Raw genomic sequence first — 27,279 nt, 5'->3', positions numbered from 1 at the left:
GGATGTGATGCAGTCTGGATTTGAACCAGGTACTGCAGTGATGCCTCTTGCACTGGGATGCAGTATCTTAGACCACTGCACCACTCAAGGAGCCTAATCTGGCATTTATGGTAGAGTGGCCAGACGGAAGCCACTCCTCAGTAAAAGGCACATTACAGCCTGCTTGGAGTTTTCCAAATGGCACCTAAAGGACTCTCAGACCATGAGAAACAAGATTCTCTGGTTTGATGAAACTAAGATTGAGTTCTCTGGCATGAATGCAAAGTGTCACATCTGGAGGAAACCTGGCACCATTCCTAAGGTGAAGCATAGTGGTAGCAGCATCATGCTGTGGGGATGTTTTTCAGTGGCAGGTACTGGGAGACTAGTCAGGATCGAGGGAAAGATAAACGAAGCAAAGAACAGAGAGATCTTTGATGAAAACCTGCTCCAGCGCGCTCAGGACCTCAGACTGGGGCAAAGATTCACCTTCCAACAGGACAATGACACTAAGCACACAGCCAAGACAATGCAGGAGTAGCTTCGGGACAAGTCTCTGAATGTCCCTGAGTGGCCCAGCCAGAGCCCGGATTTGAACCCGATTGAAAATCGAGAGAGAGACATGAAAATAGCTGTGCAGCAAAAAAATTGTTTTTTCTTTGTCATTATAGGGTATTTTGTGTAGATTGATGAGGAGAAAATACAATTTAATCCATTTTAGAGTAAGGCTGAAACAACAATGTGAATACTTTCCGAATGCACTGTACGATGTGTGTAAAATACTTTTTTAGAAAGTTGTACTGATTATGATGAGCTAATGCAATGCTATTTTTTGTTGACACCATCCAATGCATTCTGGGTGTCACGTAAATGTTTGTCAGACCAAAGATGTTAGCGCAAAATGAAGTGAAGGGATGGTTCACTCGTCATTTGAGTAAACACCCGGAAGTAGTATTATGCATACTGGATGGACCGGTTACCTTATTCTATGCTCCAAACTTTCTATCCATGAGTCTGGGAGAGAACATATGCAATGCTGTTGGTTCATTGATTGTGCAGGGCGGCTTAAATAGTTAGCCTTCAATTATAGTGATTTTATATTTGATTTTGAATAGCCTAGTAGAAGGGCATTTGTTAATATTTTCATAATTAAAAGGTTGACATTATCTTTAGCTACAGAATGTCTCACCACCGTGTGTTTCCATCTCCTCTCTCTCACTGTTGCCGCCTGCTTACCGACACCCTTCAGCTCCCAGCTGTGCCCTGGACACCATTTGTGAATTGATCGCCCCCCATCTAGCTTCAGAGTTTGTTCTGTTAGGTGGCCTAAACTGGGATATGCTTAACAACCCGGCAGTCCTACAATCTAAGCTAGATGCCCTCAATCTCACACAAATCATCAAGGAACCCACCAGGTACTTCTGTGGTCCTTCTGTAGCTCAGTTGGTAGAGCATGGCGCTTGTAACGCCAGGGTAGTGGGTTCAATCCCCGGGATACGTAGAATGTATGCACACATGACTGTAAGTCGCTTTGGATAAAAGCGTCTGCTGAATGGCATATATTATATTATTATTATTATTATAGGTACAACCCTAAATCTGTAAACAAGGGCACCCTCATAGATGTCATTCTGACCAACTGGCCCTCCAAATACACCTCCGCTGTCTTCAACCAGGATCTCAGTGATCACTGCCTCATTGCCTGTATCCGCTACGGATCCGCAGTCAAACGACCACCCCTCATCACTGTCAAACGCTCCCTAAAACACTTCTGTGAGCAGGCCTTTCTAATCGACATGGCCCGGGTATCCTGGAAGGATATTGACCTCATCCCATCAGTTGAGGATGCCTGGTCATTCTTTAAAAGTAACTTCCTCACCATTTTAGATAAGCATGCTCCGTTCAAAAAATGCAGAACAAAGAACAGATATAGCCCTTGGTTCACTCCAGACCTGACTGCCCTCGACCAGCACAAAAACATCCTGTGGCGGACTGCAATAGCATCGAATAGTCCCCGCGATATGCAACTGTTCAGGGAAGTCAGGAACCAATACACACAGCCAGTCAGGAAAGCAAAGGCCAGCTTCTTCAGGCAAAAATTTGCATCCTGTAGCTCTAACTCCAAAAAGTTCTGGGACACTGTGAAGTCCATGGAGAACAAGAGCACCTCCTCCCAGCTGCCCACTGCACTGAGGCGAGGTAACACAGTCACCACCGATAAATCCACAATTTTTTTTTTGTTGATTTTTTTATTTTTATTTTTAATTTTACCCCTTTTTCTCCCCAATTTCGTGGTATCCAATTGTTGTAGTAGCTACTATCTTGTCTCATCGCTACAACTCTCATACGCGCTCGGGAGAGACGAAGGTTGCAAGTCATGCGTCCTCCGATACACAACCCAACTAGCCGTACTGCTTCTTAACACAGCGCGCATCCAACCTGGAAGCCAGCCGCACCAATGTGTCGGAGGGTACACCGTGCACCTGGCAACCTTGGTTAGCGCGCACTGCGCCCGGCCAGCCACAGGAGTCGCTGGTGCGCGATGAGACAAGGACATCCCTACCGACCAAATGACTCAAATGACTTGGCAGGTTACATAAATAAAAAATGTATTATTTAGCATAGCTCTGTTCTTCCCTGCCCCCTTGTGGAGCTCAAAAGTTACTGTTTCTTACTGTTATAACTCAAATTTGTGATTTTGTCAATGCAATAAACTGTATTTTTTTATAGCAGTGTTTATGTTACTTATTTGTAATATTGTTTTATTGCTATATCCTAATTACTAATAATTCCTCTTTATTCCGTACTTTCAGAAACCACAAACAGTATTTGCCAATATCATAATTGGAACTGAGGCTGGACATCTTTGGAGCTGAAGATTGAAAATTAAAAAAAGGTAAAGCAGACATCCACCTCAAACCGGGCGTCAAACTGCATATAAACTCTTATTCCATAAATGAACTTGAAATGCTATGGAGCTGAAGATCGAGGCCAGTTTTGTGATGAAAACACAGCAAGAAAACACACAGGCCAATATGTAATAGATGTCTATTTTATTGCAGTATTGGTGGTGGTTGGTTGAAAAACAAGAGCAAAAACTTGTTTTACTAGGGGGGGGGGGGGAATATGCATAACCCATATTTCATATTCATGCATTGACTGAACAACAACTGCATTTCCACCCCCCACCTCTAAAGGCAAAGTATCATGGCAGGTCACCTGTCAAGTCACCTGCCAGGTCAATCAGTCAGTAATTGCTGTAGATGTGCTCAATGGGGCTTGAGCATATGATACTCTCCAAAGCATGGTGAAATACATAGAGGTGTATCACAAGCTAAACACATGTATTTTGTCAACTTCCTCTGCTTCCTTCTCCTGGTGCCAGACAGGCAGACTTTGCAGTGCCTCCGTGTGCGACTACCTTAAGCAGCAGTTTGAGGGACTTTGCAGGGGAAATACCGTTAGTGAGGCGTAGGGGATTGTCTGCAGCAGGACGACCCCAAGTGGATGGGCACTGAGGGGTGTGGTGCTCCTCCAGCAGCTCTCAGGTTTTCTCTGTACTTTTGGTCGGTAATTACTTTACCTTTGAGGGAGTGGGGAGGATGATGGAAGGGAGAGGATGATGAGGCAGTGGGTAGGTGGGTGAGATATTGTCACTACAATTGCATAATTATGTGTATGTGAACTGTACATCCAAATAAAACCTTGTTCATTAATCATCTCACCTGTTAGTTGGCAGTGAACTATGTGGTTAGTTGGGCAGCAGTGTCGATCAGATGGAAAAATATCTTCTTATACCACTTGGTCGTTTTCCGAGTTCATCCCACGAAGCTGTTTATCATGTCTACCTTATCTACTGCCCCCATTTTGAGGTTATAGTCAAGCACACAGTCTGGTTTGATGTTCCTCTCTCCCGTCAGGTGGTCCACCCTCCCTGTGGCCGACATGGTTACTGTATGGACGTCTCGTTTGTCATGCCACTTTACTGCCATCTGTTGACCGTTCTCCTTGAACTCAACCTCCTCTCTCTGCATCTTCCTGCATCCGAATGCCGGCATCCCCTTCCTGGTCAACCTGACTGTGCCACAGGCCCCTGTGCTGTTGGAGACCAGATGCTGGAAGAGTGTGGGACTGCTGTACCAATTGTCCACATACAAAGTGCCGAGATGAGGAGCCACGGACCCGGACACCCCAAGCCTCTCATAATGTTGGATGTCAGTGGTGGACCCTGTGTAAATGATAATGTCTTACACAAATCCTGTTTTCATGTCGCACATGACAAAGAACTTGACCCCAAACCTGTGCCTTTTGGAGGGAATATATTGACGTAACGCCAGCCTACCTTTCCATAACATCAGCGACTCATCAATGCATAGGTCCTTGTATGGCACAAAGACCCAACCAAATGCTGATGTCAGGCTGGTATGAACAATTCTTATTTTGAATAACGGGTCATTTAGGTTGGCAGTAGCATTGTTGACAAAATGCAGGCATGCAGCAGAACTAGGAAGAGGTCTTGGGAAAAAAGGGAATTGCAAACATAGGATTTGTGCTCCAGTATTCTCTTCGGGAGTTCTTCTTTACTATTCCCATGAGAAAGACTGTCACCAGGAAGGTATACATTTCACAAATTATGGTTGTCACCCATTTAGCGAGTTTCCCCATCACTCCTGGCTCTCTTTTCTCCTGTAGCTCCAAGGCATAGCGATTGGTCTCTGCTATGTCTCCCACCAGCTCCTCTGTCAGAAACAACTTGAAGCACTCTGCCTCAGATGGAAATGCCAAGGGGCTTTGCACTCCAGACTGGGACTCAACAAAGCCAAACAACAAGGCCAGGAGGGGTGAAATGGTTGGCGGCCTTCCAGCTACCACAGAACTGAATTTCCGCAGTTGTGGGTTGTCTCCTTTTGAAAGACATTGCTAATGCTACAGCTTAGCTCACTAGCTACATACATAAATAACAACACTGAATGGCTCAGAGAGGGAGTGAGAGGTTACGTGATTGACTGCCGGCATGCGCCATTTGTATCAATAAATCACTATCAGAAAATGTTTTGTTTGGTAATTATTTATGTATTTGCTGTTTTATTCCCGTCTTCAAGTACTGTGACCAAACATGCATTCCAATTCTTACATTAGATTGTAATGAACACATTATGTGTGTAAAATATTTTTCTGAAGTTTGTAATGATTATGATGAGCAAAGCTAATTCCAGCCTTGTGTGGACACATGTTTGTTGACATACAATGCATTTTGGGGTTCACATCGTCTGATCACAGAAATGTTTTGGTATGTGTGAAAAAGTTAAATAGGCTACACACCTACGCACTGTAAGGATCTGTATTTATTTTCTTCGTCAACCTTGTGTTCTGTTTCGTTGTGTTCTTGAATGTAGCCCTGTGTTCATTTTTGTTCATTGTTTTCACCTGTGTGAGTTACTCACCTGGTCTCATTAGCTTCTTATTTATTTCAGTTCATTCTGTTTGTGCCTTTGTGAGGTATTGTTCGTTCTGACTCTACAAAGCCTTTTCCTAGCTTGTTTGTGAGAACAATTTATAGCCTTCAGTCCTAGTTCTGATTCACCTGCCTGTTTGCCTTCCTGTGTATGACCATTGCCTGCCTGTGACCACAATTCCTGCCTTCTGGAAGGGGAAATAAACACCTGCCGTGCTCTGCTCGTGAATCTAAACCTTTTTTCTCCCTGAGTATTCATTACACACACATTTCCACAATGACAGAGAAGGAGAAATTAACTTTTTGTGTGTTAAAAACAACTGTTCAGATAACCACTGCCACATAGCTTCTTTTTATTTATCCTATCATCTCTCCTTTTCTTTCCTCTCCGTACCCCTCCCAGTTATTTTTTTCCCTTTTCCACTCATTTGCTTTCTTTTCCTTTCTTAAATAAACTTTTTATCTCATCATAGGAGAACAGAGTGAAGTGTCACAGTGTGAGGCCTTTGCTTTGACAGCATGACAAATGCATATGCAACCATTTAGCCTCCTTGGATTCTTCCACAAAATGTCAAAATAGAAGAGAGAGAGATAATAGTGTGGAATGGGCTTTCGGAAATGGGCCATGGTTTTATTTTTCAGAGTCATGGAAGGTGGAATAAAGCTAAGGCCAGCCAAGCATTGGAAAGCAGTTTGATACGGGTGACGGTGTGTGTTAATACAAATATGTGTGTGTTGCGTGTGTACATACTGTATGTGTGTGTGTGTAAGAGTGCATATTCACTACCATTAAAAAGTTTGAGGTCACTTAGAAATGTCTTGTTTTTGAAAGAAAAACACATTTTTTGTCCATTAAATTAACATCAATTTGATCAGAATTACAGTGTAGACATTGTTAATGTTGTAAATCACTATTGTCGCTGGAAACGGCAGATTTTTTATGGAATATGTACATTTATCAGCAACCATCACTCCTGTTACAATGGCACATTGTGGCTAATTGGCTAATTCAAATGTATATTTTAAAAGGCTAATTGATCATTAGAAAACACTTTTGAAATTATGTTAGCACAGCTGAAAACTGTTGTTATCATTTAAAGAAGCAATAAAACGGGCCTTCTTTGGACTAGTTGAGTATCTGGAGCATCAGCATTCGTGGGTTCGATTATAGGCTCAAAAAGGCCAGAAATAAAGTACTTTCTTCTGAAACTCATCGGTCTATTCTTGTTCTGAGAAATGAAGGCTATTCCATGTGAGAAATTGCTGAGAAACGGAATATCTCGTACAACGCTGTGTACTACTCCCTTCACAGAACAGTGCAAACTGGCCCTAACCAGAATAGAAAGAGGAGTGGGAGGCCCCGGTGCACAACTGAGCAACTGAGTGCTTTGTTTCTGGCCATTTTGAGCCTGTAATCGAACCCACAAATGCTGATGCTACAGATACTCAACAAGTCCAAAGAAGGCCAGTTTTATAGCTTCTTTAATTAGAACAATATCTACATGTACGCCTATGTAGATATTCCATTTAAAAAAAATGTGGTTTACAACATTAATCATGCCACCACTGTATTTCTGATCAATTTGATGTTATTTTAATGGACAAAACAATGTGCTTTTCTTTCAAAAACAAGTGACCCCAAACTTTTGAACGGTATATGTGCACACATGCATCTGTGTATGCACTCCAGCCTGTGTGTGCTTGCCTGAGTCAGGGTCACAGTGTGAGACAGAGGAGGATGGATGGTGTGATTACTGGGGTGTGGAGGATTGTCCTATTCCTCCCCTCGTTCCCCTGCCTTTGGCCTTTAAAAGGGCCTGCTGGAGAGTCCCTGACCTTCTCTCCACACACACACTTTCACCTGCTATAGTATAACTACGCATCGCTGTCAGCCTCCCAATGAGACAGAGACACACCTGTATGGACATCACTTGTTGTTGATAGAAAAGCACATTGTTTTGTCCATCAAATCCCACAGATCAATGTGTGTGTGTGTGTGTGTGTGTGTGTGTGTGTGTGTGTGTGTGTGTGTGTGTGTGTGTGTGTGTGTGTGTGTGTGAGTGAGAGAGAGGCGGAAAAGGAGAGACTAGGTTAATATGAATGTGTTTGTTTGTGGATGAGTATGTACATTTGTATGAATAGTGTATCTGCAAGCATGTCTATTAGTATGTAGGATCTGAGACATAGTGAATGGCCGTGTCCGAATAGTTGTACTAGCATTCTAAATAGTAGGTATTTTGGGTATGCAAATGTTATAGTATGTGACAGGAAATTGAGTATGCTTTAAATGCCAGGATGTCATTATAATTTTGGCTTCCAGTAAAATTCACACTATTGAGGAAGAGAAGTGTCTCTACCTAAATGAACGAATGGTGGGATTCAACACAATTGTGCATTAGATGACACCTTCGCAATATGAATGAGCCTATTATATTGATATTTGCTTGTACTACAAACATTTTTAAATAAACAGTGCAATACAAAATTAAATGTTTTTTTTTATCCCCTTTTTCTCCCTGATTTCGTGATATCCAATTGCTATCCAACTACGATCTTGTCTCATCGATGAAATGCCCCAATGGGCTCGGGCGAGGCTAAGGTCGAGTCATGCGTCCTCCAAAACATGACCTGCCAAACCACACTTCTTAACACCCACTCGCACCAATGTGTTGGAGGAAACACAGCTCAACTGACGACCGAAGTCAGCCTGCAGGCTCCCGGCCCGCCACAAGGAGTCGCTAGAGCGCAATGAGCCATATAAAGCCCCCCAGGCCAAACCATCCCCTGGGCCAATTGTGAGCCGCCCTATGGGACTCCTGGTCATGCCCGGTTGTGACACAGCCTGGGATCAAACTCGGGTCTGTAGTGACACCTTAATCACTGCAATGAAGCGCCACTCGGGAGGCTAAATAGTGCATTCTGATTAGTGTTTAGTACGATTAGTTCACAGTGTGTAGTTTAAGTAAGTAATAGGCAAGCCAGATTTTGGACACGGCCTTAGTCCATACTAGTCTCTCCACAGAATAATATACAGTATTTATCCCCATAGTTTCACTGCCAAAAACACTTCAAAGCAGACATAAACAAAGGGGGTGTACTTATTATTTTTAGGCATTGAGTGTGTGTGTGTGCATGTCAGCATGAGGACAGAAAAATAGAGCACGAGCCTTGTGCGCACACACAGTCAAAGTAATGTGATTGACACTGCTATTTGCTATTACCTTAAGTGGAGGTATGCAACATTATCTACTACCATTAAACTAGAACAAAAACTACTTGTGGTCCGGTGATTGTGTTTTACGAGAGTGCTTTAGAGTAGAAGTGGCCATCTTGACTCGGTGGTAATTGTGTGGTTGAAAATGCTTGGACCAAATTGGCCTTGTTCAGGAGCACTGGCAGTCCGTAAATACTGTGGTTCTTGGACTCTACAAGGTGTCGAAAGCGTTCCACAGGGATACTGGCCAATGTTGACTCCAATGCTTTCCACAGTGGCTGGAGGTCCTTTGGGTGGTGGACCATTCTTGATACACACGGGAAACTGATGAGCATGAAAAACCCAGCAGCGTTGCAGTTCTTGACACTTACATTTTTTGTCGTGCCCATTCGCCCTCTGAATGGCACAACATACACAATCCATGTCTCAATTGTCTTTAACCTGTCTCCTCCCCTTCATCAACACTGATTGAAATGGATTTAACAAGTGTTATTAATCCAAGCTTTCACTTGGAATCACCTGGTCAGTCTATGTCATGGAAAGAGCAGGTGTTCTTAATGTTTTGTACACTCAGTGCATGTACTGTATTGCCATAAAACATATGCAAATAAAGCTAGCTGAACAGTTCATGGAGGGTTCTAAGAAGAACCCTTAAACTATAAAAAGGTTCTTGGAAGAACCCTTCATAGAAGGTTCTATGTAGAACCTTCTGCAACGGGTTCTACCTAGCACCAAAAAAGGTTCCCCAATTGGGACTAATTGAAAAACCTTATGGTTCTACTAAGCACCTTTTTTTCTAAGAATGTATGGTTGTATTTAATGGAAATCCTGACATCCAGCTACTCACTGTCTTGTACTTGACAATGTACTCCACGATGGGCATGCCCCCGTCGTCTTGCTTGACAAGACCCAGCCGGTAGGTCTTTCCCATCCCTCTCTGGCCATGCACTGCCGGAGGGCTGGGCTCACGTATGGGTAAAGTCTGGAAGGACTCCGTGTGACTGAACTCCCCCTGGCCCTTCCCATTGACTGCAGCCACTCTCACTTCGTAGGTGGTGTTGGGCTCTAGGCCTGTCAGAAGTACTATCGCTGTAGGAGGAGAACCAGAATGAGAGCGTCAGTTAGCACATTATCATGTTGTTAGCTTGTTCACAGACAGACAGAGAGTTAGAGCGAGAGGGATACATGCCATACAGACAGACAGAGAGACAGACATACAGACAGAGAGAAGAGAAAAGACAGAGACAGAATAAGAGATAGATTCAAAGAGAAAAATAGAGAAATACAAAGAAACATAGAAAGTCAGAGGGATACAGACAGACAAAGATTTTTGTGGAGTGACAGCGGAATGGATAGCTGCGAGAGTGAAACCTCTCACGCTGTGTGTGTATGTATGTGAGAGACGCCTACCACCTCTCACTCCTCTCTGTTGAATCCCACTAATCCACCCCAGCTCCTCTTTGTTCCACCTGGTAAACAAGCTGGCTTAACACGCTAACAGCATCGGTTAACAGTGCCACAAACACCACTATCAGTCAATGGGAGGGGCGGGGTCGCCAGCTACGCTAAAGCTAATCGCTAACAGAGCTACTGACACCACTATGTGTCAAAGGGGAAACTAATGCTAGTGCCACAAATCCCCTGTTCCTATCAGGTCCACTCTCTTGTCAATACAGGGGGTGGGACGTACCATAGTGGAGTGACACAGGTGGATCTGTGTACCTAGCTGTGCCTCCTTCCATTCATGGCCAGAGAGATAGTATAGAAGGTAAAGCTGTAAGGGCTCAATGCCAATATGTGGGAGTGCTGTTTGTGTGGAAACAGTATGAAAACAGTAGTACTCCATTGTTGATTCTCTGGGATCAGTAGATAGTAAAGCTTCAGCATCAATGTCCGGAGTAGGACAACATGTCTATGGAACTCTTAAACTCTACCGAAATACTATGTGACAACTTCACAGTGTGCAGTGAAATGATACGCATCTGTCAATAACATCTTGAACATTTTCAAATGTAATGATATTGAATATCAGCCTACAATATTGGCCATCGGCTCCTCAAAAAAACGGTATCGACATCGACCCTACAAAATCCATATTGGTCGTTCTCTAACAAAGCCATTAGATCATACAACCACTCCTAAAATAGCAATATATTAATCAGTAGAGCTTAATAACATTTTCTCAGCAGTCAGCTCAAAATCATAGATTTCTATGTAAATTCTACAATAAAGTAATTTACATAGTTCATCATGCGGGATTTACAAAAAGACATTCATGCCGAGTTTAGGTATCCAAGATGGAGTAGCAGTGCAGACGTGGTTTGTCGTCCTCTCGTGTACTTTTTATTGTTTGTCTTTTTTTGTATATATTTCAATTAATTTCAATCTCTTTTCCATTTTTTTTATTAAATATACCTTCCGGTAGCCTGCCTCACCCAATGACACGGATCTGCTATTTTTTAGACATTATAGCCAAGAACCTCCATCAGAAGCTAGCCAGCTAATTAGCTACTAGCTATTTAGCCATTGTTAGCCACTGCTAGCGGCCTTTCCTTCTGCACAGACACCAGCCATTTTTTTTGCCTGGATAATACTTGCCAGCATCGAACTGTTTTCTCCACTACAACGCCGGATTCCTGCCGTAAACCCTGGACAATTACTCCTGATCATCACAGCTAGCTGCCACCGAGTGACCCAGCCCTGAAGCGAGCCCTGAGCCAGGCCCACCTCCCGGCCAACTCTGTGATCACAGACGCAGGCGCATCTCCTGGCTAGCAAACTACAACTACAATGACCTCTTTCGCCATCTGGTCTGGACCCTTTGTCGACACGGCGCCCAGCCGTGCCACCACGACTGGTTTGACAACTTAACTCCATCTGCTGTGCCCTCAATTGGCCTTCGCCGAATGTCGGAGCAGACGCATCTACGTACCCCAGCCTGCTAAATTTAAACGCTGTGTCTCCCGTGTGCTAGCGTAGTAACGACTACCCCACGGCTTCCCTGTTCCATCTATTGCTGTTCACTGGACGTTATTATCACTTGGCTACATAGCTGATGCCTGCTGGACTGTTCAATAATCACGGTACTCCATTTTGTCTGTCGATCTCAACTCAGGCCCGTGTGTGTAGTTAACCGACCCTCTCTGCCCATTCATCGCCATTTTACCTGTTGCTGTTCTCTTAGCGGAATCGCTGTTGTCTTACCCGTTGTTGACTTAGCTAGCTCTCCCAATCAACACCTGTGATTACTTTATGCCTCGCTTTATGTCTCTCTCAAATGTCAATATGCCTTAAACACTGTTGTTTAGGATAGTTATTATTGTCTTAGTTAACTGCGGAGCACCTAGTCCCACTCAACATGCCCCAAATACCTCCTTTGCCCCACCTACCACACACATGATAACCTCACCCAGCATAACTAGCCCGTCCAGAGATGCAACCTCTCTTATCATCACTCAGTGCCTGGGTTTACCTCCACTGTACACGCACCCCACCATACCCCTGTCTGTACATTATGCCCTGAATCTATTCTTCCATGCCCAGAAATCTGCTCCTTTTATTTTCTGTCCCCAACGCACTAGACAACCAGTTTTGCCCTGTTTATTGCCTTGCCTCCTCACGCCATTTGCACACACTGTATATAGACTTTATTTTTTTCTATTATGTTATTGACTAAGGTTGTTTATTCCATGTGTAACTCTGTGTTGTTGTTTGAGTCACACTGCTTTGCTTCATCTTGGCCAGGTTGCAGTTGTAAATGAGAACTTGTTCTCAACTAGCTTATCTGGTTAAATAAAGGTGAAATAAAAAAATAAAATAGGGATTCGCTGAACATGGGTGAAGGTTGTTGTTTTGCAACTTGCGCTGCTGTAAAAGTGCACTAAGGATAATGGCTGCTTTGCAATTGAATAATGGGGGATCTAAATGCAAAATGAGCTAATTGCTAACATTTTGGCTCTACCAGGGATTTGACGAGACCTTTAGTGAGCGCCAGTGGCATTCAGATGAGCAAATTATGACAACTCATTATACACAGAGCTGTTTTATAGTGTAAAGTGCATCATTACTATTAAGTCCCTGAAGTGGCTCCAAATAATATTTGCAACTGGTAATTAGTTGATTTGGCTATCTCCGTTAACGCGCTCACCTCGAGACAAGGGAGGTGGTGAAACAGGTGGGGGTGGAAGAACTAACACCATTTAAGAATTCATACAATATACTTCAAAACCTTGATTTCTTACTCACTGTACATCTCTCTCGAATATCTCCCTCTCCCAAATCTCTCTCTTTCTCTCTAAAATCTTATTTTGTTTTTTTTCTCTCCATCTTCTTCATATTTTCTCTTTCATTCTATCCTCTTTAACTCCGTCTGTCTTTCTTTCTGTTCACATTGCCTGTATATGTCACTTTGTTCTCTCTCTATCCCTCAATGCTTCCATGCTTCTCAGCATTCTCGGCCTTCCATCTCACTATTGTAATAGACTCTAAAATGAGGGATATTAGCGATAAGCCCTTCAGGTTTGTCAGACCTGCTTATCGTCTGAGAATTCGTCCTTCTGAGGTGATCTTTTTTTGAAGTCCTCCACATTTCTCACACCCACTCCCCTGAGTGCCTCTAAAATCAATTTTGAGTCGTGGAGCCAGAGTGGAAAGGGAAAGACAGTTGCTTTTCAGACCTGCTGGTAAGCTGCCCCCCCCCCCTCTCCCTACCCCTCTCTCTCTCCCTCCCTTTCACAGGCTTTATGACCAGAGAGTAGGAGGCCTCCTGATCTTGTGGAGGCTTGCCGCAGAGAGACTGTTCGCAGCGCGAATCAAGTAGCGACGGCTTCCTGTTCACGCTTGTTTGTCTGGTTCACTGGTTCGACATGTTTGTGTGAGGACGGGGACTAATGTGCGGAAACAAAGGTTCATCAAGGACCTTAGTCTGGCTTTGGTGAGCAGGACCTTGCAGTGAAAGACCTAACCTTACGGCAGCTTTTTGTAAAGCATGTACAGTGGGGCAAAAAAGTATTTAGTCAGCCACCAATTGTGCAAGTTCTCCCACTTAAAAAGATGAGAGAGGCCTGTAATTTTCATCATAGGTACACTTCAACTATGACAGACAAATTGAGAGAAAAAAAATCCAGAAAAACACATTGTAGGATTTTTAATGAATGTATTTGCAAATTATGGTGGAAAATAAGTAATTGGTCAATAACAAAAGTTTATCTCAATACTTTGTTATATACCCTTTGTTGGCAATGACAGAGGTCAAACGTTTTCTGTAAGTCTTCACAAAGGTTTCACACACTGTTGCTGGTATTTTGGCCCATTCCTTCATGCAGATCTCCTCTAGAGCAGTTATGTTTTGGGGCTGTTGCTGGGCAACACAGACTTTCAACTCCCTCCAAAGATTTTCTATGGGGTTGAGATCTGGAGACTGGCTAGGCCACTCCAGGACCTTGAAATGCTTCTTACGAAGCCACTCCTTCGTTGCCCGGGCGGTGTGTTTGGGATCATTGTCATGCTGAAAGACGCAGCCACGTTTCATCTTCAATGCTCTTGCTGATGGAAGGAGGTTTTCACTCAAAATCTCACGATACATGGCCCCATTCATTCTTTCCTTTACACGGATCAGTCGTCCTGGTCCCTTTGCAGAAAAACAGCCCCAAAGCATGATGTTTCCACCCCCATGCTTCACAGTAGGTATGGTGTTCTTTGGATGCAACTCAGCATTCGTTGTCCTCCAAACATGACGAGTTGAGTTTTTACCAAAAAGTTATATTTTGGTTTCATCTGACCATATGACATTCTCCCAATCTTCTTCTGGATCATCCAAATGCTCTCTAGCAAACTTCAGACGGGCCTGGACATATACTGGCTTAAGCAGGGGGACACGTCTGGCACTGCAGGATTTGAGTCCCTGGCGGCGTAGTGTGTTACTGATGGTAGGCTTTGTTACTTTGGTCCCAGCTCTCTGCAGGTCATTCACTAGGTCCCCCCGTGTGGTTCTGGGATTTTTGCTCACCGTTCATGTGATCATTTTGACCCCACGGGTGAGATCTTGCGTGGAGCCCCAGATCGAGGGAGATTATCAGTGGTCTTGTATGTCTTCCATTTCCTAATAATTGCTCCCACATTTGATTTCTTCAAACCAAGCTGCTTTCCTATTGCAGATTCAGTCTTCCCAGCCTTGTGCAGGTCTACAATTTTGTTTCTGGTGTCCTTTGACAGCTCTTTGGTCTTGGCCATAGTGGAGTTTGGAGTGTGACTGTTTGAGGTTGTGGACAGGGGTCTTTTATACTGATAACAAGTTCAAACAGGTGCCGTTAATACAGGTAACGAGTGGAGTACAAAGGAGCCTCTTAAATAAGAAGGTACAGGTCTGTGAGAGCCAGAAATCATGCTTGTTTGTAGGTGACCAAATACTTATTTTCCACCATTATTTGCAAATAAATTCATTAAAAATCCTACAATGTGATTTTCTGGATGTTATTTTTCATTACATAGTTGAAGTGTACCTATGATGAAAATTACAGGCCTCTCTCATCTTTTTAAGTGGGAGAACTTGCACAATTGGTGTCTGACTAAATACTTTTTTGCCCCACTGTAAATGTGAGAAAACATGAGATATGTCGCTATAATGGAGATGGTCATCTAGAATGTCCGTACCATTGTTGATAATGATTGTACATTTTTATGACGATAATGACGATGATGATTGATGATGACAAAAATGTTGTTGACGATTATGATGATGATGAAAATGATGTCCATTTTGATGTAGATGATGATGATGGCAATGAAAATAACAATGATGATGACATAATGACAGCGACAATGATCAGAATAGGGATAATGAAGTACAAAACAGATGAAATAGGGGAACACGCTCACTCTGGACGCCATGTGACTTGACGTCTCTCCAGTCCTGCGAGCCCACTTCTTTGTAGTTGACCAGGTAGTGGCCAATGGGTACACCGCCATGTGAGTCGGGTTTCATGAATGTCACCGTGGCGATGCGCTGTGACACGGCCGACAAGCGCACCGAGTACGGGTTCGAGGGCACGTCTACAAAAAAGCAGAGAAATAAGTGTCACACTCATAACCGTCCCCCACTGAAACAACACACATCCAAACATCAGTTCCGCTAACCCTTCAGAAACATTACATTGATGTCTCTATTTGTTTGGAAACATAATATCGTTGGTGTGTCGTTATTGGTAAATGAAAAAACTCTCACAAGTGATACAAAGATGTCGCTATGGCAACTCAGCCTTATTGGGTTTTACAACGCAGAATGCTTTGTGTTAACCCACATACAGTGTTCAGGCGTAAAAAAAAAAAGAAAAGCCAAGGCCATTATATTTATCAGCGGTTGAGTCAATCCCGTTATCACACAAACACTTTCCTTTTATCTGGTGGAGCCACAGGGCTTTGAGCAAATCAAAAGAAACCGTTGCTGTCCTACAGAGCCTCTCTTTTATAAGACCAGGAATACATTAAGTAAAGTGAGGCCTTTCAGCATGGTTGTGGAGCTACACACAATCGGGCACACACATGCACACAAGTACAAACACCAGCATAAGCACACACACGTACACACTGATATGCAGCCTGCACGCACACGAGTATAAATGCACGCACGCACGCACACACACACACACACACACACACACACACACACACACACACACACACACACACACACACACACACACACACACACACACACACACACACACACACACACACACACACACACACACAAGGCCATGTGCACACACACACAGAGACTCAAAGGGAAACCATCAACCATATGGATAAAAGCAAAGATTGAGCTATGAATGTGTATGTACGAAGCCTGATTCAACAATTGATTCTGAGAACCCAGCAGATACCTTCTAAATAAGTCATACACGTTGCAAAAGTTGCATAGTTACAATGTGTATCTAACGACAAGTTATTATTTACACATAAACTGTATTTCTTTCAATCTCTGTTGCTATATGACACAAAGTTAGAGTGGGAAGGGAGACAAATTTAACTGTCTTTGCTAACACTGTGGGTATAGGCAGTTCAGCCATCAGAGTCAATCCTTAACAGTCTTATAATACTGCATTTTTAACTTGGCACAACCCCATGGTATCTTGAGTAATACATCAAAGACCATATTCCCGATGCATCTCAGAGTAAGAGTACTGATCTGATTTAACCTTTTAAGTCATAATGAATAAGAGGGTGGACCTGATCCTACAGTAGTTCAGTACTCTTACTCTGAAAGGCTTTGTGAATTCAGGCCCAAAACTTCTTAAAATCAGGGATAATGCATGACTTTTCAACTATGACCTGCCATTTACTTGCATCAGTAACATTCATAATATCATTCAAGTTACATAATATAATAATATATGCCATTTAGCAGACGCTTTTATCCAAAGCGACTTACAGTCATGTGTGCATACATTCTACAAGGAGTTGTATAAGTTTGTTAGTGCTGCGACACGGTTTCCATAGGAATGAACTGATCATGAATCAAGTGTTAGCATTTAGCGGGGTAGTTGGCTCACAGTCTTCAATCTAGAGTTGTTACACTAGACTTTCCTCTCTCTTTAATGATCAGACTTTGAAGCTGAATCCAACTGATGGGCGGGAGAGTGTGTATGAAGGACCCATTGTTTCACTTCATGGATCCCCAAACCTCAGTTTTAGTCTTTTGGTTTGTTAATCACAATGTGGCGACACTCCATTCATTGCGATAAAGGGAAAGAGATCTGAATCTTAATTGAGCGAAGACTTGTTCACTTTCCTTTAGTGATTGTGTCTGTGTGTGTGACAGAGAGAGAGTTTGTAAAGGTGTCTGTGTGTTTGAAAAGTGTATTCCGACATGTGTGTGTGCATGTATGCGAAAAATGCATACCTATATGGGTGTGTGTGTGGAAGAATATCTCTTAAAACTACATTGTAAGTCCTTTTTCTCAGAATTCTACTTCTAAAAGGCCGTGTGTTTAAAGTAATTGAATATGGACTAAAGTGAATTGGACTGTGTTATTTTATATTAGCCTGCTCTATGCACCATAAATTAGGGGGTACTTTAGTAAATAGAGGGAACTACGTTAAATCAGCGAGCACTATTTGAGATTAGGTTAGGCTAAATAGAGGTTGGGGGGTGGTTGTGGGGGGGTTCAGTGGATTTACTGCCATGGAAATGGCAAATAAGTAGGTTATCAACAACAACAACAGAGCGAGAGGGGTGCAAAACAGTTGGAAAACACTAGCAGCATAAACGCACAGACAGCAATGCACGTACACACGTACACACTGATATGCAGCATACACACAAACACACGAGTATAAATGTGCGCGCGCACACACACACACACAAAGGGAAGTTTGAGCTATGAAGGTCTGTGCACAAAACCAGATTCAACAATTGATTCTCAAACGTTCCAAATAAGTCGTACAAGTCGCTAAAGTTGAATAGTTAGAATGTGTATTATCTCAACATAAACCGTACTTAGGCGGTACTTTAGTAAATAGGGGGAGCTACAGTATGTTAAATCAGTGAGAACCATATGAGATTAGGTTAGGCTAAATAGAGGTTGGGGGGTGGTTATGGGATTTACTGCCATGGTAACAGCAAACAATGAGGTTATCAACAACAAGAGAGAGAGAGGGGTGCAAAACAGTTGGAAGATACTATATGAAGTGGCACTTTGTTGCTTTGGTCAGCACTAGATATTTAATTGAATGATTGGGGCGATATTTGGTCAATCATGCCACATGGATGATACACAGTTGGAACTATTTGATTGATGAATGAACTTTGATATGTTGAGGTGCATGGTTTACCCGATTCCATATGTATGATATCAAAAAAGTCCAATGTGCTATAATGAGGGAGGATTGGTTACTTTATGGAGGCCAGCACTTACCTGCCTGGGCCAAGATGAACTCCTGGTATTTCACTCCGATGTTGTTCCGGGCCGTGCAGTTGTAGCGTCCGAAATCCCTGTCGGACACTGGGGTGACCTAGGGACAAACATTTGAGTGAGCACAGAGACCAGAGCTAAGTCAATACAATGACACTGGCATTACACTGAGTGAAGACTTTGGGTCACACTAGTTTAGCCATTATAAAGAATTGTTTCTTTCATTCAACCCTTATTTTACTAGATAAGTTGGCAATGACCTAGGGAAGAGATGCAGAGGAGAGGAAAGGAGTTGAATAGACCACTTGGAAGCTGGGGATGATTTTTATTTCTGAAGTTAGATTGTTACCGGTGGGTGCCCTGTTGCTTCCTATACCCACCTCTAGCAGGGACTTGCTGTCGGTCGTGTGGATGCGTGTGTTGGCAGTGCCCTCGGCTGAGATGGTGAGGCGTTCTCTCCTCCACAGCATAGTGGCGGGCGGGTTGGACTTGACGTCACAGCTGATGTTTACTGGGTTGCCCTCCCACGAGTAAAAGATGGTTTGGTTGGTCTGGAACTTGGGCATGTCTATCCAAGACACAACATGATTGGTCGGTTAGCTTCCAAGTCATGCTAAACCAGGCAAATAAGAAACAGCCAGAAAATCTGAGATGAAAAATCCAAAAGATGGGTTGTTGGGTGAGTGAAAAGGGTGTCTCATGAATGCCTCAATACACTCTCGCTAAAGTTAAAAGGAAGCTTAAACTTAATTGAAGACACCTCATGCTGGGCGAGAGATCTCCATTACCATACTCTTTCCGAGTGTGTGTGTGTGTGTGTTGTGTGTGTGTGTGTGTGTGTGTGTGTGTGTGTGTGTGTGTGTGTGTGTGTGTGTGTGTGTGTGTGTGTGTATGAATCTGGGGTGACGAGCTGGATGGGCTCTAATGAACAATCCCCCCACTGCATTGGGGGGACGTTTGCCATCACTGCTCGATGCTGCATTCATCCAGTAGTCAGTAGAGTGGCATTATGGTCTGTTTTATGCTTGCTCGCAGTATTCCATTAGGGAGATTGATGCTTGGCGCTTTGTCACAAAGGAGGATGTGCCTCTACCTCCTCTCGTCCCGCCACAGACTAAATAAATGAACTAATTAGCTCTGCGGTGACAGTTGGCTTAGCTCCCGCCGCTGCTACGCTCAGTCACACACCTCTTGGGCCTATTTTGTCCATCTACTTTCTGACTGTCATGTGTTGAGGGAGGGCTTGATGGGTCACTGCTTTAAGGGTGTGGCACTGCCAAGGGTGGCGTGGGAAAAGTGAGGGCAGTGTTGTCATGCATGCTCACCTCAAAGGGTGCCACTTATAGCAAGTTTGTTAGAAAAGACAGACACCTGGGTCTATATAGTTGCTTATTGCATCTCTACTTGAGGTGCAGTTATTACATGTGTGTTTCATGCCATTAGCCTTTCACGCGAGTTCCAAATATCTCAAATGGTCGCTCCAACGTGAGTTTTTTATGCGTGTGATGTCAGAATCCACTCACTGTTCCAAAATGTGGTTGTTACGCAACAAGACAGTTAACCTACACTGCCCTCAAACCAAGGCATGCTGCCTGCTAATTATCTATAGGCTGTTTCAACTTGTCAAATTTTTTGTATTTTCTAACAAGTTTTATTTTCTAACAACAGATTGAATGGAGGTGCACTACGCCTCATCATTCCTTCACATAAGAAGTAGCCCATTTCAATGTTGGTGACAATTTATGTTTGAGACTGAGCCGGACAGACTTCTCTCTTCAACGAGAGCCCAAGCACTTCCCCAGTTTTCCCCCAGATCAAGTATGAAGACATTGCACATCTCAAGGCAGAACAGGTCTCGCACAAACTTTTCCCACCTGGCACAGTTTCTGGCTGGCGCGGGCATTGCCTTCGTTGCTGTTTATTCACAGATAATAACTTTGGACGTGTGCATTCCTATCAAAGTAAGTTCCTTATTTTCTGTATATTGTGTTGTCATTCCTGCTGTAGCATACAATATGTATGTAATGTAATGTATTTACTGTTTTATTCATGTTTTGAAGTACTAGTGACAAATCATGCATTATACAACTCTTGCATAGATTTAATGGACACATATGATGTGTAATGATTATGATGAGCTAATGCTAAGCTATTTGCCAGCTATGTGTGCCGCCATGTTTGTTGATATCATACAATGCATTCTGGTTGTCACGTAAGCGTCTGTCAGACCAAAGACGTTGTAAAAAAAATGAAGTGAGGGCATAGTTCACTCGACTGACTTGTGGTGCTTTCAAGATAACTGGGAACTGGGAAAAATACGAGATCAAATCATGACATTAGTGAATTTCAGGTCAGAAAGTTGGAGCTTTATAAAGAGACTTCAGACTTCCCAGTTGTCTTGAACGCATTGAAATCGGAAGTCTGAGATTTCTGAGTTCCCAGTTGTTTTGAATGCGGCATCAGATTGTAACTACGGTAACTCATGGTTGCCAGCTCAGACCCCCCTTTCAAGGGGTTTTATTTTTATTTAGCATATAAACTTCTCCCGTGTTTGCTCCCCATTTATTGATAAATCCCCCATTATAGTAGTATTTTCTGCATCATATCTCCACACAATACCTTCCCCCATTTCTACAGCCCATGGACTTGAAAACCCCTCTAAAATAGTTTTGTCCCTGTCTAGCTTTCGCGCTACGGCTAGGCTAGGCTTGTAGGCTTGTATTTGGGGTGATCATCTGTGTCCTTTGTGATTTGTTAAAAATGGTAAACAACTTGTCAAGTCATGTGCTTCTATTTTTTTTCAGGCAATATGCACAGCCTTCTTTGACTATGTTTGTTTGTGTCTTATAATGAATGGCATTCTGGGATTACGGAGTTTTCGCTTGTCAAACAAACAAACATGGCTGCCGTCATAAAGTATTTAGCTGCTGTTAGCTTAGCTGACACACAGCTATTTTCTAAACAGTATTACATTTCTCCCTTGTGCTCACCAGAGATGTGGGACATTGTAAACAAATCTAACTTTTAGGTCGCTAACTTATGTTTTGTTTTTTTGTTAGCGTAACCTGTTATTTAGACTAGTTTATGGAATGAGTTTGGCTGTCGATGTGTTTCGTGTGATGTTTGGATGATGAAGATCGCATTTATCTTTTACAATAAAAAGTGAAATTGAGAAATAAAGTTGTGAAGACATTTATTTCCCATCAGTACAAAACATTTTTTAGATGCTTTCAGACAAATGTTTAGACACGTTTGTTGCATCAGATGTTCTGTTGCTACTGTTTACAATCACATATTTGCAATGGTACACGGCAGGGGCCACTCAACAATGATCACAAATATGTGATTGTATGCATCAAATGTTTAAAGCACCATTGGATTGAATTGAACTGTGTTCTGAAATGAGATGGTGAGATCTTTAGCTTTAATCTTATTATTAGAGTACTTGAGGAAGCAGTTATTTCACCAGGAAGTGTGTGTGTGTGGGGGGGGGATAAATAATGCAGCAGGATATCCTCCTACTACTTAGCCTTTCTGGGGGGCAGGCAACTCTGTTGTGATTAATCTAGCATTTGCTAAAAAGGGAAAACAGAAACACTGTTTAACAATGGAATATTACAAGTCAGCAGATTTGTGTGTGTGGTTTTGATGCTTTGCTTGTGCAAACAAGTTGTATTGGTTTTAGATGTAATAATGAAGAAGCTTTTTTTTATTAAATTCCATTGTCCTCCAATAGAGAATCTTATCTCTACTTCAGTTTGAGCCTCAATTCATGCACCTTGGTTAAAAAGCGAGGTAGCGGCTGTGCACCATTCCCTTTGTTTGTATACTGTGCAGATGTGCAAACTTGTGTGTGTATACTGTATCTGTGTAGGCATGTGTGTTTTTGTTCTCAAACTGTACTTACACTCGATATCGAGGAACATGCTCTTTTGGTGGCCCCCGATCCTGCTGAGGGCCTCACAGTCAAAACGGCCTAAGTCAGTTAGTTTCACCCCACTGATGGTCAACATGGACTTGCCATGGCGGCCCCGCACGTCCACACGCCCATCCTGGCTCTGTGCAGGCACACATGCATGCGCGCACACACACACACACACACACACACACACACACACACACACACACACACACACACACAAATGGATCGTGAATGTATTGCATACTGTACATCTCATGTGAAGAATTTGCTTTATCCACTCCATCCACACACATACACTTTTTTCTGTTGACCTTTTACTCCATAACAAACTCACACACCTTCAAAACTGTTAAATCCCCCTGACACTCAGTCAAACCAAGTATCTGATGTAAAGTCAGTTTTACGCCTCAGGCTAGGATTAATGTGATTGACTATCAATTGATTTGCAATAATTAGATAGAGAACTGTGAAGACAGATGGTCTCAATTTGATGCCAAGGGTCAATTAGATTGGGGGCAGCAATCATTCCTTGTAATCGTCAGTGATACTTAACAAAGACAAACTGGCTCAGCATGATCACTTAGAAAGGAGATATTTTGGGTTCTTCAAATACTTTGAGAGTTTGATCAAGCCTGTCTGGTGTGCCAGATGGGTGGGGTTTGCACTTTTGGGACTAGTCCATTGGTGATTTTAATATTTGAAAGAAAACAAATACTATTTGTACTCAGCTGTGCTAGCTGTGTTGACTCCGTAAGCAGATATGAACTGCAATTGATTAATCAAGTCCTAGGGTTAGAAACCAGCAGGACTGGGCCCAGTATTCGTAACCCCTGGAGTTCCCATGCCAATTTGGCCCATAGATATCTCTCCACCCTCTGGGAACATCTCTGTGTCATTTTCCTCCCTTCTCCTTCCGTTTTGAGCCTTTGTGTCTCCTGAGAGCTCGCACCTGCAGTGTGCAGATGTGGCAGACTCACACTGACTCCGACACCCACTCTATAGATCTCCCTAAACAATCGATGCATATCCAGCCCCAGCTGTTAATGCCGATTATAATGCCTCAGTCGTATTAGCCCTGACTGTGAGGTCTCTTGCAGTCATTTCAGCTCACACAGTCTCTCGCTACTGCCAGGTTAGAGGCCTCCCTTTAAGGAGTGGTAAAGGGTATAATACAGTTGGTTTGATCTCGCGTGAATCGTCACTTGTGTAGATTAAAGTTGGTTTGATCCTATTTTACCTTGAATGTAATTATTTTTAATATAATTGTGGTTGGCTATGAAAGTGGTGCATTCAGTAGGATGGTTACAGTGTGCTACTGCACATATACAGCAGGTGCCCTCCACAGTCCATTTGAACAATTCAGGAGTGGAACTGGACATTGCATTTGGAGTGAATAGAAACACTGTCAAATAAACAGGGGGGGTGCAGAAAGCAAATCTGCCAGAGGAAGAGAATGCTGACTCTGGGCTTTATGAATTCTCTATCTCTCTTGCTCTCTCTCCTAGATGTGGGTTATTTATTCCCAGGTTCCACTGGCTGAGGAAGGGATGCTCTCTCTAGGGAGAAGGAGGGATGCGATGGGGGGAGAAAAGGGAGGAGGGAGAGAGAGAGGGAGGGAGGGACTGAGACACTAGCCTGTTTGATATGCAGTGCAGAGGAGTTGACATGGACAGGAGGCACTGCAGGAGCACACACTCAGACACAGACAGACAGACGGAGGGAGAAAGAGAGAGAGAATGAGACATCAAGCCCACATAGCAAGAGGAAAAGGGGAGAGATCGGTAGAGAGAGAGGTAAAGGTAGGTGGAAGATGAAAGATGGCGAGCAGAGCAGATCAGTGGAAGCCCTCTCTGGACATGCCCTGCTACACCCTGCAATGATCACACATGATCGTAAATAAGATATCTACAAAGCTGAACTCTAAGTAACCCCATGCAAATCTCTCCGATGGTATTAGTGCTGGCTCTGGATCAGTTAAAACAAGATGCATCATCTTTCCTTATCCTCTTCATTCAGTTAAGATACAGTGGTAGTGGCTGTTGACCTTGGGAGTGTCGTCTCGCTGTAAGACCTTATTAAGCTGTCGTGAATGGGGAGCTGCAGTGGCTCGCTGCTAGTGCTAGCATAACCTCGCCAGTGGCATTGAGAAGAGAAAACAGGTTAAACAGAAACCCACAATGCTGTGTTACTATGTATCATTGACTTTCAGTCAGCGTACACTGTTTCTCAGCTAGTTTGCTTGGTTTGTATTTGCTTTAATGAGGATCAAATGCGCTAGTTGGCTAGCGACATGGCAAAAAGGAGACAAAACAAAACCGACATAAAAGTAGTGGAGTTACGTTTTATGGTACTGGATAAGAGAATAGAGAGCAGCACGCTGGCTGTGTCTGGATATACAGATTGAAAGAAGCGGCGACTAGCTTTTCACCTAAATGAACATGGAAGCAGTATACACAAAGCCCAAGTTTGTTCGGCACTCACATTTCCATAATTTCATTTGCCTCAACGTGCAAAGAAGTATTTACTCTCATTCGGTGCCTTGATTTATCAAGTTGAGCGGATTACGCCAACGCACACATTCATTTATCTCAGCCATTGACCTTTTTCCCGGGGAAAGCAGAAGCCATCTTTGCTAATGCGGTGCCTCTCGAAAAGCATTAGTGCTCGGCGGCTACTGAGACAATGACAGAAAAACACATGGTAGCTGTCTGTTTACTCTGAGCCATGATTAGAGCATTTCTTTAACCTTTGTATGTTGAGGCACTATGTTTCACAATGTATGCTCCGAGAATCTCAGAGATGAATGGTCTTCATTGAAAACATCCTAGTCGTATACAACATGGTTTTGTTTCAAATGAGTCACCAATGGCATCGAACCATGATACACTGTTGAGTATAACCAATCTTTGGATGAGGTAGCTTACCCTATGGCCTACCTTTCTCTCTTTGTTCAGTAACACAATTAACAATCTTTTACTTCACATATACCTTATTGCATGGTGGATATAACGTAGTGCCTCTAAAGAGCTCGAGGAAGGAGATGTTGGAATTACTGGGCCCACAAAACGTATACTCAAAAAATGTCTTGGTACTGAGAATTACTCTATGATCCAGTCAAATCCATCGTCAAAAGGTGAGCATTCTCCTCAGACGTGCTCTTGGTTAATACCGGCCATCTGGTCTGTGCAAGAAATAAAGGGTGAGAGAGGGTTGAGGACGGTACTTTGTGTGACTGCAGGCAGAATGCAGTAAGTGGAAGGTGGACAGTAAAAGCATGGACAACGGGGTTACCTTGTCTGTGTGTGTGTGTGTGTGTGTGTGTGTGTGTGTGTGTGTGTGTGTGTGTGTGTGTGTGTGTGTGTGTGTGTGTGTGTGTGTGTGTGTGTGTGTGTGTGTGTGTGTGTGTGTGTGTGTGTGTGTGTGTGTGTGTGTGTGTGTGTGTGTGTGTGTGTCTATGTGCATGCTTGCTTGCGTGGGACTGTATGTGTCTAGAAAGGGTGATACGGGTACCAGTAGAGTGCAACAGTAGGCAACATACAATGAAAAGGAGGGCGGAAGTAAGAGCAGGTGACAGCCCAGGGTTACCTTGTCTCCATCTGCGAAGCTCTGACCATCACTGGCTCTCCTCCAGGAGATCTCAGGGAGCGGCTCCCCCTCAGCCACGCAGGAGATCATGGCGGCGCTGCCCTCTACCGCCGTCACGTTACGCAGCTGGGTGATGTGTGGCTGGACTGGAGGTACAGAGAGAGAGAAAGAGAGAAATTTAAAAAGAGGGAGGGATAAGGGGGGAGCGTCCAAGATAGATAAATAGAGAGAGCAGGAGAGGGACCAAGAGAGATAGAGGGAAAGAGAGAGGGGGGAAGAAAGAGAGAGAAAGATAGGGAGTCAGAGTGAAATTAAGAAAGTGAGATGAGGAGAAAGAGAACGACAATTTTAGACAGACGCCTAGTGCTAAAACCATGTATTGGAGGATAGACGACTTTGGGCTTGACTATTGAGGCCCTACGATCTAAATCTTCTGCTCAGAATCATACTTTTCCACTTCTGAAAGAAGGGGTGTGCATCACAGTTTATAGCCTCGAGAAAAAGTAGTCCTTGGTATAGTCGAGTCCCCTGTCCACACCGTGCCAAGACTGACAACCAGACAGACAACCAGGACTTTGAGTTAAGTCTCCCTACTCCCTTACAACCTCTTTCTCACAACACCTATACTCGTCCTTTTCTCTTCAAAATCGTTTTTTTCCCCAGACAAACCATTTTTTAAATACTGAGCGCACCCGATAAACAGCATTAAGGAGTGGGGAATTGTGGCTGTGGTGTAGAGATCCGCTCACCGTTAAGTCAATCTCTCAGACATGGCCGTCTAAGCTAGCGCCCGAACGGCACGCGTGTCATTGGCAAATAGTGTGCAATATTAAAAAGAAATGACAACCTGTACAAGTAAAGTAAAGTAGCAAGGGCTGTAAACTGTGAAGAAATGGAAGTGAATGGAGAAATAAGCCAAAAGTGTGTCTGGTTTTTAAAGCTATCTTGGCGAGATCAAGAAGTTGTTTGTAATTTCAAAAAGAGTGAACCTTAGGGTGGATGAGCCATCTAAGGGGATTTAGAGCTTGTCACGTAATAGGGTCATACACACACATATGCCTATATGCACTAACACACAAACGTACATGCACATGTACGTACGCACGCACGCACGCACACATACAAACACAAAATCATTTATTTTCTTAATTGATAGTCTTAGTAGTTAAATTAGCTCAGTCCTTTAAGAGCCAAAAATGGAAACATAAACAAT

General features: G+C 43.3%; 1 protein-coding gene across 3 annotated transcripts in view; it reads right to left on the bottom strand.

The window, feature by feature from the left end:
* LOC118363658 (neural cell adhesion molecule 2-like) overlaps positions 1–27,279 on the bottom strand; it is a 393,776-nt gene that overhangs the window by 42,539 nt on the left and 323,958 nt on the right. For all 3 annotated transcript variants that reach the window (XM_035744742.2, XM_035744741.2, XM_035744743.2), the window contains exons 8-13: positions 26,067–26,212; positions 22,467–22,617; positions 18,940–19,127; positions 18,563–18,659; positions 15,525–15,698; positions 9,496–9,737 (exon numbers count right to left, since the gene is read on the bottom strand). In XM_035744742.2, the coding sequence (XP_035600635.1) occupies positions 9,496–9,737; positions 15,525–15,698; positions 18,563–18,659; positions 18,940–19,127; positions 22,467–22,617; positions 26,067–26,212 (998 nt within the window). The remainder of the gene's footprint in view (positions 1–9,495; positions 9,738–15,524; positions 15,699–18,562; positions 18,660–18,939; positions 19,128–22,466; positions 22,618–26,066; positions 26,213–27,279) is intronic.

Source organism: Oncorhynchus keta, chromosome 30 (assembly GCF_023373465.1).
Source record: "Oncorhynchus keta strain PuntledgeMale-10-30-2019 chromosome 30, Oket_V2, whole genome shotgun sequence".
Lineage (NCBI taxonomy): Eukaryota > Metazoa > Chordata > Actinopteri > Salmoniformes > Salmonidae > Oncorhynchus > Oncorhynchus keta.
Note: the sequence above shows the minus strand (reverse complement) of the source record. Positions and strands in the feature narration are given on the sequence as shown.